A 12,036-nucleotide genomic window follows, 5' to 3' on the forward strand; every position below is an offset into this window, starting at 1 on the left:
TGCATCAGCCTCTGGAGTAGCTGGAATTATAGGCAGGCACCACCACGCCCAGCTAATTTTTTTTTTTTTTTTTGTATTCTTTTAGTAGAAATAGGGTCTTGCCATGTTGGCCAGGCTTGTCTCGAACTCCTGACCTCAGGTGATACACCTGCCTCAGTCTCCCAAAGTGCTGGGATTACAGGTATGAGCCACCATACCCAGCCTAAAGATGATTTGTTTGTTTGTTTTGAGAGAGTCTCGTTGTGATGCCCAGGCTGGGGTGCAGTGGCGTGATCTGGGCTCACCACAGCCTCCATCTCCCAGGTTCAAGCGATTCTTCTGTCTCAGCCTCCCGAGTAGCTCGGACTACAGACACGTGCCACCTTGCTTGGCTAATTTTTGTATTTTTAGTAGAGATGACGTATCACTGTGTTGGCCAGGGTGGTCTCGACCTCATGATCCGCCCGCCTTGGCCTCCCAAAGTGTTGGGATTACAGGTATGAGCCACCACACCCAGCCAGTAGTTGCCTATTATAGTTCGATTTGTAGGTGTTTTATTAGGGAAATTATATCCTATAAGAAAGGGAAATTATTTGCCTGATGAAGTGTTTCCTTAGAGAACTTTTGAAGCTCAGTATTTCTGGTTTCAAAATAAGGAATATTATTATATATCTCATAAACATGAAGCCTTTCTAAGGAATTTGGCTTGTGAAAAGCAAAAGCTCAACTGCCTGGAGACAGTTTTAACTTCTTAAATCAGTGGAGTCCTCAGTGATGATTTCTACACTAGATAAAGAAAATTCTCCATGAATGACCTAAAGGCATAGACTGCAAGTTCACCTAATTTCATTATCAGTGAAAACAAAACAAGCTCAAGAAGTTTTCAAGTCTCTCAAGAATAGGTTGAAACAACTTCCTTTGACCACCAGTACCACAGCCCAAGGCTGAATGGACATTTCACAGATTTCAGAACATCATCATTTAAAGTGTCCCTTTCCAAGTACATTTCCAATGCCTTCTTTCTGGTGTACAGGGAATAAACTGTTTCCATTTTACTGTATCTCACATACAAATAAGCACTACAGACGGAGCTTCATACCTCCGAACCTCAGAGGTTTGCCTGAGTTCTTAGTCACATGTCTGTTTTCCCTGCTACACCATGGGTTAGGCCAAGAGTATATGCTCAAAACAAGTGACATGAAAATGTCATGTTGGGTCAGGTGTGGTGGCTCATGCCTGTAATCTCAGCACTTTGGGAGGCCGAGGCAAATGGCTCACTTGAGGCCAGGAGTTTGAGACCAGCCTGGCCAACATGGCGAAACCTCCTCTCTACTAAAAATATAAAAATTAGCCAGGCATGGTGGTGGGCACCTGTAATCTCAGCTACTCAGGAGGTTGAGGCAGGAGAATCACTTGAACCCAGGAGGTGGAGGCTGCGGTAAGCTGAGATCACACCACTGCACTCAAGCCTGATGACAAAGAGAGAGAGAGAGAGAGAGAGAGAGAGAGAGAGAGAGAGAGAGAGAGACCCTGTCTCAAAAAAAAAAAGTCATGTTGTTGCAGAAAAATTGTGCCACCTCAGTTTCTACAAGAACTTAGCAAGAACATCAAATGTTATTACAGTATAGAAAACATTTCTACTTATAAATGCTTATAAAGTACTGTCAGCATTCCAGGTGGCTGTGCCAAGGGCTTGGGATCACGTTAGTGTTCATCAGAAAGCAAGTATCTGCTACATTTTCACCTAAATTTATTTCCGTTCTCCTGTCCAAGGTATTTCTAGTCTTTGAATGTATTACATGTTTCCTTCAAGGTTATGATCCACTCTGACCTTCGAAGTGGCTGCTTTGTTCTTCTCAGGTGTGAATCCCAAGAATGTGTCCTTGATAGCCAGTGGAAAGGAAATAAACCCCCACACGTGGAGCAATCAGTTATTCCCTAAGTCACTGGGACCTGTCAGGGAAGAACTTGCTTTCAAAAGGAGCAATGCAGGTAACGCAAGAATACAAAATGTACATATACATGGTTTTCCTTTATAGATGTCTACTTTTAAATATATTGCAGTGCTCTTCCAACCAAGATACATGTGGACCTGGGGAATATGCAAAGGTTTTCTGCAACTCTCTGCCTAGGCGGAGCCCTGCTCTGCTGGAGCAGTCATGGAGTTTAACACTGCCTCTTCAATAGAGCTATTTTCAGCTGGGTGGGCATGGTGGCTTATGCCTGTAATCCCAGCACTTTGGGAGGCAGAAGCGGGCAGGTCCCTTGAGCCCAGGAGTTCAAGATCAGCCTGGCCAACATGGCAAAACCATGTCTCTATATATTAAAAAGTATAATAATAAAAAAAAAGGTTTTCCCACTGATACTTGAGTATAGATAGTTTTAAGGGAATTCTCAACCTCCATCTGAATCTTTGCTGAAATGGATCTGCCCTGGCAGAGTCTCTATCCTCCTCCTTTACAAAAGAAAAGATGACTTTTCACTGGCCGCCATGGTGTGTTTTCTTTTTCTCCAAAATGTAAAAATATCTGGGGTGCCAAGGAAATGGAAATTCTGCTATGTTGTGGTCACCGTTGAGAAAGTAACTATGATTTGATGACTGAAGAACAGATCTTTTTTAAAGTCAGGGAGTCTTAACAGTTCTCAGCATTTAAAAAATTGAAGGAGGACCTGAGTTGTTAGCTGACAGGTAATTTAAAAAAATATATTTAATTGTTTTTTATGAGATCAGTATATGAATTTTCATCTATAACTTTGAAGAGTGTTTGAAGAATAGAGTGGTGAAGCTATCACAAAACCCCTTTTGTTCCCAACTGTTTCTATTAGCAAGATTTCTTCGCACTTCTGTTTCCAAAAAGGAAGAAAAAAGAAGAGGAAATAGCCCTGATGCTGTGATTCCAGCAACAAATATTCATTTGTTGATACATGAACTACTTGAAAAAAGTTCCATCTTTCTCATTAAGAGATAGACGTGTTTCCAGAAAACTTAATTTTTATGTTTAGTAATCAAAATATATATCTTGATTAATTATATACAATTAATCATTATAACTGTGTATTTTAATATCTTTATGGTTACAAGAAATTTTTAAAAAATTAATTTACACATGTTAGAGTGACCAATTTTAAGATTTTTAAGCTTAAGATTACATTTGGATCAAATTTTGAAGCTGAGGTTTAAATAAAAACATAATTTTAGGGGAAAAAGGAATTAATGTGAAATATCCAAGTGTCAAAAAGGAACTTGTTCTTGTATTTTTATGACACTATTGAAGGGCATAAAATCACTAGTAGTTTTATTTTTTAAATGCCTGTAGTTACAATATGTCAGAAATAACATCCTTTGCAACTGTTAAACTTATGATTAAAAATTTTAAATATTAGCTTAGAAGTGTGTGAAAAGGTAGTTTGTTTTTTAACGTAGGTGATATTGGATCAAAAAAGTTTGACAATTACCATTATAATGAGTGAGTAGTTTATGAGATATTCTGATGTGAGATCAATACATTTGGACTTTTTACAGGTTTTCCAGATACTTTAAAACTCAGCTTATCTATTTAATGTTGCTGAGGTGTCATACACTTCAACAGTGTAATTTACTTATTTTTTCCTCAGATACATAAAAATAATATTCACTGAACCAACCAGTTATACAAAATCAATTAAATGACAGTAGAACAACTTTGAGTCTCAAGGGAATATCCAGTTGGCATCAAATAAATGCCGTGACAGCACATGGGGACATTTTTGCATTTTTAGGGGTTCTTGCTGGGTCTTTTCATGAATCATCTAATCCATTTTTCTCTGCTTTTCCTAAAACATTCTCCTATTATTCTTTCTTTCCATCTGCCTTCCCTTTAGAAGAAAGCATAATTAAACCAATTGAAAAACTATCATGCAATGAAACTTTTCCTGAAAAATTAGAGGACCCACAAGGTAATTTCTGGGCATCAGATGAATGAAATTTGTTCTTTGAATCTCTTGTCTAATCTTCTTCTCAACATTTGCCCCTGATCCTGACATAAAAGGCCAAGATGATCTGCTTTTAGAAGTCAAGTCTGGACTAGGATACAGAAAAGCATCCTATCTCATCAAGAATATCTTCCTTCAGTAGTTGACATTCTAAGATAAATTTGCCTCAAAAAGCTCTATGCTGGTCTTCTTAAATTAATTATGGAATTTTATAGAATAAATCAAGCAAATAATTCTAAGGAAAAGAATTAAAAGAATATTTTCTAATTTTGTAATCAATATTCCTGGAATTTTTTCTTGAAGTACTGAAACTCATTTCTTATCCATGAACAATGACCTTTTGAAAAAGGTTAACTGGAGGCCAGATGCACTGGCTCATGCCTATAATCCCAGCACTCTGGGAATACAAGGTGAGCAGATCATGAGGTCAGGAGTTTGAGACCAGCCTGACCAACACAGTGAAACCTTGTCTATACTAAAAATACAAAAATTAGCTGGGTGTGATGGTGCATGCCTGTAATCCCAGCTACTCAGGAGGCTAAGGCAGGAGAATTGCTTGAACCCAGGAGGCAGAGGTTGTAGTGAGCCAAGACCATGCCATTGTACTCCAGCCTGGGTGACAGAGACTCCCTCTTAAATAATAATAATAATAATAATAATTTTAAAAATGAAAAAGTTAACTGGGTTAATAGAGATGGGGGATTTCCTAGGGGTTCAGTGTCACTGGTTTCAACAGTGCTAACTACTGGCTCCAGCCTGAAAATTCACAGTATATAAGGTACTTCAAATAATAAGCCAAAATAATTTAAGAAGACTTAATTTTCTGCTTATTTTTTTCCCTAACAACTTCTTTCTCCAATAAGAAGCATCCTATAACTGCTCAGTGCATGAATCCTAGAGTCCAACATATCCCCATTTTTTCACTCACCAGCTTTTGTGGTTTGGGACAAGTTGTTTAAGCCAGCTTTCCCGTCCATAAAATGGAGGAAATTTCCTTAGGTATTCTTACATAACCCTACCTAGGATTTTTGTCACACGCTAAACATTTAATAAGTATTTACTCTGCTGCTGAGTATGAGAGCAAGGGACACAACCTGAAGTTGCTATTGAATACAATCACTGCTTTGAATTTCCTTCCAAAAAGTGTTCTGAAGTAAAGAACTAATTAGTGGCCAGGTGCAGTGCCTCACACCTTTAATCCCAGCACTTTGGGAGGCTGAGGCAGGGGAACCACAAGGTCAGGAGTTCGAGACCAGCCTGACCAACATGGTGAAACCCTGTCTCTACTAAAAATACAAAAATTAGCTCGGAGTGGTGGTATGCACCTGTAGTCCCAGCTACTTGGAAGCCTGAGGCAGGAGAATCGCTTGAACCCAAGAGGCGGAGGTTGCAGTGAGCTGAGATCACGCCACTAAGTGCACTCCAACCTGGGCAACAGAACGAGACTTTCTCTTTCAAAAATAGAAATGATGAATGTTTCAGAATGAGTTTCTGAGACGGGAAAAAGGTTAAAGTAGGCAGCTGAACTTATGCAAAATTTAGTAGAGTTAAACACGTATAGATTTAGAGCATGTGCTTTCTGTATACAATCCTTTAGGGGCTGATAACGTAATACTGCACTTTGACAATCATTGCTTCAAGAGCAGACACTTGTTGAGAGCCTGATATGCCGTGAGAGACATCAGGGACACAGAGCCCAGTGTTGAGACATGTGAACAGATACTGTGGAAAAAACACTGTTCACTGAACAGTGCTTTGAAACCATGAGGGTGATGAGAGCCACATTTCACCTTCTAGGGAACAAGCCTGTCTCCTTCCCTGCAGAGCTAGCTCCTTAGCACCTGTCGCTTTCAGCTGGCTCCTCAACTCTATCATCTGTCTTCAGTCTGCTTCCTGCCACTGCAGCAGCTCCCGCTAGAACTTGACATCCCAGTGGCCAGATCCCATGGGCAGTGCTGGTCCCATCCAAGCTCTCTGCCTTACCTCCCATTCCGTTTTTTCCCCACACTCAATGTGTATTCTCTTGGATTTCCATGCCGGGTTGCTCCTACCATCTACCTCTCTACCTGTTCTCCCTCCTGTCCCTTAATACTGGTGTTCCTTGGGGGTCTACTCCAGGTCTCTGCACATTCACAGCCCCTCTGAGCTGGCTTCTCCAAGCCCACAACTCTGGAAACACCACACCCTGATCATTACCAATCTCCACAACTGCCTACTCACCCTTTGCCTACCACAACTTCAGTGTCCTCCTGGTACCATGTCATTTCCACCAATTCTGATTCTCCTCTATGTTGCTGTTCTTGGACAATGCATCCAGTCACCTGAGCTACAAACTTAGGAGTTTACATTCCCCCTTCCTACCACCTCCACCCTATAAACCTGCTCTGTTCCCTTCTTCTTCATCCTCTTCCACTGTCGTGATTCAGACCCTCATCCTCTCTCATTTCAGCTAAAGCAGTGACTTCCTGACTGGTCTCCAGATTTTAGATTTTTCATTGTCAGTGCATCCCTATGCTACCACCAGATGGAGCATTCACCAATAGTGATGATGATGGCGACAATAATGATGACAATGATGCTGACATTTACTGAGTACAGAGTCTATGTCACATGCTCTGAAGAGTCTCATCAATCCCTACAACAACCCTATGAGAACAGGTCCACTTACAGCTGGGCACGGTGTCTCACACCTGTAATCTCAGCACTTTGGGAGGCCGAGGTGGGTGGATCACCTGAGGTCAGGAGTTTGAGACCAGCCTGACCAACATGGTGAACCCCCATCTCTACTAAAAATTTAAAAATTAGCTGGGTGTGGTGGCACATGCCTGTAATCCCAGCTACTTGGAAGGCTGAGACAGGAGAATTGCTTGAACCCAGAGACAGAGGTTACAGTAAGAGGAAATGGTGCCACTGCACTCCAGCATGGGCAACAGAGTGGGACTCCGTCGGAAAAAAAAAAAAATAGGTCCACTTAAAACCATTTTACAGAATGAAGACAGACAAAGAGAGCACTTCAGAGATGGGGGCTTCACAGCAGGAAATATACCCCCGTTAAGAAGTGGGGTTGTGAGAAAGCCTGGCGTGTTCAGGTGAGCGGAATAATACCTCTGGGCCTTGAGTTCAGAGTCCAGCTCAGTCTGTTACTAACTGTGAGAAGTTAGGCAAGTTACTTAACATCGGAGAGCCACACGATAAAGATATTAATGTGATTTAAGAGGGTTGTTGTACGGATGGAATAAGAATATCTGTAACAAGCACAGCATGCTGCCTACAACAGAGTAGATGCTCAAAAATAGTATTTAGAAGTGATGGGGGTAGTAGTCAATGTTATTCTACTGTGCCAAAAATATTCACCTTCTGACTATGAAACTTTATGATACATCACTAGGAAATCTTGGAAGTTACGCTACTTATAATCAGTCAGGATATATTCCTTCCTTTCTCAAAAAAGAAGTGGGGTCAGCTGGCCAGAGGATCCACTTAGCACCTCTCAACGCAACAGCTTCAGGTAAGAACAACTTCAGATGCAGTGTTTTAGATTTCTGAGCAGAGAGGAACATTTTCCTTGTTAAGTTTATGCAGTCACTTTTCCCAAGTGAAGACTTTTAGTCAGCCTCACCTTATTAGTGCACTTTTTTGTTTTTACGAAATGTCCTATTTTTCTTCCAAAAATGTGGAGTTGAGGGTCTCATAATTATAAGAAGAGCTACTTCTGATTAAATGGGGACTCTCTGCCAGGCATAGTGTAAAGCGCTTACTGGGATTATATTATTTAATCCTCACGATGATATAGCTAGATCTCTTCTTTACAGATGATGAAGTGTGGGTGAGATAACTTACCTGAGTCACACAGCTAGTGGAGCTGGGATAGAAACTCACTTAATTCCCCTGTCTCTACTAAAAATACAAAAAATTAGCTGGGCATGGTGGTGCATGCCTGTAATCCCAGCTACTCAGGAGGCTGAGGCAGGAGAATTGCCTGAACCCAGGAGGCGGAGGTTGCAGTGAGCTGAGATTGCACCATTGCACTCCAGCCTGGGTAACAAGAGTGAAACTCCGTCTCAAAAAAAAAAAGAAACTCAATCCACTTCCAAATAGTGTGTTGTGCTGCACAGTGAGATGTGAGAAAATGCCTTTTCCAGAGCCTTCTGCCCAGGACCTGGCACAGAGTGAAAGCTTCATAGATGCTGACAGTCAGTGTATGAATAAGTTAACTTAAGGATTCTCTTCTTTTTTTTTTCTTTTGAGATGGAGTCTTGCTCTGTTGCCCAGGCTGGAGTGCAATGGTGCAGTCTCGGCTCACTGCAGCCTCCGCCTCAAGCAGTTCTCTACCTCAGCCTCCTGAGTAGCTGGGATTACAGGTACAAGCCACCATGCCTGGCTACTTTTTGTATTTTTAGTACAGATGAGGTTTCACTATGTTGGTCAGGCTGGTCTTGAACTCCTGATCTGGTGATCCACCCGCCTCAGCCTCCCAAAGTGCTGGGATTACAGGTGTGAGCCACCACGCCCAGCCGGTAACATGAGTTTTCTCTATAGTTCCATCTTAGAGCATAGAAATTAACGATGGGACTTTCACACCCTGCCTTTTGCTCTGCAATAGTGTTTGATGGGGAAGGGTTCATTCCTCCACCCTCCAGCATTATGCCAAACTGAGGTAAGCTTGTTCCCCAGTGGTGTGGCATGTGACATACACATGTGTGGGTATACACTTGAAATGGAGGGTGATGTTTCTGTACTTAAGCCAATTAGATTTGACCATGAATGGTCTCTGAATCAATTTTAATCTGAAATATATATTCTTAGTGAAGCACCCAAAATAAACATTAAAGCAAATCATTAGAACTTTCATAAGATGCCTAATTATAGTTTAATTTATTTATTTTAACTCTTTTTTATAGAGAAAAGGCCTTGCTCTGTCACCCAGGCTGGAATGCAGTGGTGCAGTCATGGCTCACTGCAGCCTCGAACTCCTGGGCTCAAGTGATCCTCCTGCCTCGGCCTTCTGAGTAGATGAGACTACAGGCGCACGTCACCACACCCAGCTAATTAAAAAAATTTCTTTTTATACAGACAGGGGCTTGCTATGTTGCCCAAGCTGATCTTGACTCCTGGGCTCAAGCAGCCCTCCCACCTTGGCCTCCCAAAATTCTGGGATTACAGGCATGAGCCACTATACCCGGCCTGTAGTTTAATTTAAAAGTTGACTCTGAAAGTATGCTCACAGCCCATCCTAACATGATCCTATATTAAAACACCTGATTAGAGTTGCCAGTCTTGGAGCTAAAAATGTTTAAAGCTTAGACTTCTTTATTTTTTTACATCTTACCACAATAGAACTGCTTAAATAGTACTACAGTTACCTTATCTGTGAAAAGAATTGCTTCATTATCACTGAAACAAAATAAGTAAACATTTTATATACAGCAGTGATTTTTATAAAGCCTCAAATATTTTCAGGCAGACTTATGAGTCATTCATTTATATGAAATATAAAATTTTATTTTGCTATTATTTATTTTTTTTTTTTTTTGAGATGGAGTTTTGCTTTTGTTGCCCAGGCTGGAGTGCAATGGCATGATCTCGGCTCACCACAACCTTTGCCTTCTGGGTTCAAGTGATTCTCCTGCCTCAGCCTCCCGAGTAGCTGGGATTATAGGCATGTGCCACCATGCCCAGCTAATTTTTTGTGTTTTTAGTAGAGATGGGGTTTCTCCATGTTGGTCATGCTGGTCTTGAACTCCTGACCTCAGGTGATCTGCCCACCTCGGCCTCCCAAACTGCTGGGATTACAGGCATGAGCCACCAAGCCCAATCAAGAGTGGGTTTTTAAAAAATATTTTTGTAAGCTATTGAAGGCCTTTATATGTTATTCTATTCAATTAGCATGCATATTCCTGTTACTTATTTTAAGTAAATGCTTTCTCTTAACTTTTCATTTCTTCATTTACTCTGCTTGTCAGATTTTCCTATAGATGGTGATGGGAGGAAAGGTAAAAAATGCAGTAAATATTAATCACTCTCAAGTAGTCAATGCAGATCCTTAGAAAAAACACTGTTCTGTAAGAGATGTGTCTTCCAGTCCTCCCAGTTGGGTGACAGTTTCCCACAAGGAAATAAAACCAGGTCATTACCATATTTACTCAATTATTTCCCCCTTCTCACAGTCTTTCACTTCAAGTTTTTTTGTTTTGTTTTGTTTTTGAGACGAGTTTCACTGTGGCCCAGGCTGGAGTGCAATGGCATGATCTCAGCTCACTGCAACCTCCGCCTCCCGGTTCAAGCGATTCTCATGCCTCAGCCTCCCGAGTAGCTGGGACTATAGGTATGTGCCACCACACCCAGCTACTTTTTGTGTTTTTTGTAGAGATGGGGCTTCACCATGTTGGCCAGGATGGTCTCAATCACTTGACCTCTTGATCTGCCCACCTTGGCCTCCCAAAGTGCTGGGATTACAGGTGTGAGCCACCATGCCTGGCCTCTCCCCTTCAGGTTTTGAGAAGGAAAATCAATGTCTTCCTCCCTCCCCATGTAATCTCTTTTTCTAAACTTCCTAATATTTCCTTATCCCCTGATTTGAAACGAACAACAAGGACTTGGAGGAGTGACTTCTGTTATACACAGCACTCTTTAGGATCACCTTAGAAGCACGGGATCCCATTTTAAGCACTCTGTGTACATTAACTCATTAATCCTCCCAGGGCTGTCTTCCAGGAGCTACTATTATGATCTGCATCTTACAGAAGTTCTATATCTTGTTAAAAGTTACATCATAATGGCATCAAATCCATAATTAGAGGCAAACTTCTTTCCTTTAGCACAGACTTTCTACAAGAAATTAAATGCCGACTGGGCGAGGTGGCTCACGCCTATAATCCCAACACACTGGGAGGTAGAGGCGGGCAGATCACAAGGTTAGGCGTTTGAGACCCGCCTGACCAACATGGTGAAACCCCATCTCTACTAAAAATACAAAAATTAGCCAGGCATGGTGGTGCATGCCTGTAGTATCAGCTACTTGGGAGGCTGAGGCAGAAGAATAGCTTGAACCTGGGAGGCAGAGGTTGCAGTAAGCCGAGATCATGCCACTGCACTCCAGCCTGGGCGACAGAGCAAGACTGTTTCAAAAAAAAAAAAGAGTAGGGCCGGGTGCAGTGGCTCATGCCTGTAATCCCAGCATTTTGGGAGGCCGAGGCAGGCGGATCGCTAGGTTAGGAGATCAAAACCATCCTAACACAGTGGAACCCCATCTCTACTAAAAATACAAAAAATTAGCTGGACATGGTGACACACTATTGTAATCTCAGCTACTCAGGAGGCTGAGGCAGGAGAATCACTCGAACCCAGGAGGCAGAGGTTACAGTGAGCCAAGATCACTCCATTGAACTCCAGCCTGGGCAACAAGTGAAATTCCATCTCAGAAAACAACAACGACAAAAAATAGAAAAGAAGTATCTTTATTCTAAAAACTACATTTTAATTTTTAAAAAGAAATCTATAGGACCCCACGTGTGTTGCTCCATGAAGCCACAGTTTTATAGATTCACAATTTCAGATACCTTTTTCTGCAGTGATGCTGTGTAAATATTCTTTAGATGTAACCACAGTGTGGTGTTACAAAGTCACTAACAGTGTCAGTGTTGCCCATTGAATTTGAGCCAAGAAGTTTTCTTGGTCTTCTTACCTGGTGTTGCCTATCTAAAAGCAAAATTTTGAAAACAGCAGTAGTGTCCGCACTACAAACCAGAAATATTGGCTCTTAAGCTACTGAAAAAGAATTTTTTTTTTGAGATGGAGTTTCGTTCTTGTTGCCCAGGCTGGAGTGCAATGGTACAGTCTTGGCTCACTGAAACCTCTGCCTCCCGGGTTCAAGCAATTCTCCTGCCTCAGCCTCCCGAGTAGCTGGGATTACAAGCACCTGCCATCATGCTCAGCTAATTTTTTTGTATTTTTAGTAGAAACAGGGTTTCACTATGTTAGCCAGGCTGGTCTCAAACCCCTGACTTCAGGTGATCCACCCGCCTTGGCCTCCTCAAGTGCTGGGATCACAGGCATAAGGCACTGTGACTGGACAGCTACTGGAAA

General features: G+C 41.7%; 1 protein-coding gene across 17 annotated transcripts in view; it reads left to right on the forward strand.

Moving 5' to 3' along the window:
* The window catches only part of MAK (male germ cell associated kinase), a 63,851-nt gene that overhangs the window by 49,835 nt on the left and 1,980 nt on the right, over nt 1-12,036 (forward strand). For 7 of the 17 annotated variants that reach the window (XM_035294941.3, XM_035294948.3, XM_035294942.3 and 4 more), the window contains 3 exons: nt 1,840-1,971; nt 3,841-3,915; nt 7,340-7,459. In XM_035294941.3, the coding sequence (XP_035150832.1) occupies nt 1,840-1,971; nt 3,841-3,915; nt 7,340-7,459 (327 nt within the window). Of the gene's footprint in view, nt 1-1,839; nt 1,972-2,805; nt 3,916-7,339; nt 7,460-12,036 lie in introns of those variants that run through there. The other 10 variants (XM_078368378.1, XM_078368385.1, XM_078368382.1 and 7 more) reach the window with 4 other exon arrangements.

This window comes from Callithrix jacchus, chromosome 4 (genome assembly GCF_049354715.1).
Source record: "Callithrix jacchus isolate 240 chromosome 4, calJac240_pri, whole genome shotgun sequence".
NCBI lineage: Eukaryota > Metazoa > Chordata > Mammalia > Primates > Cebidae > Callithrix > Callithrix jacchus.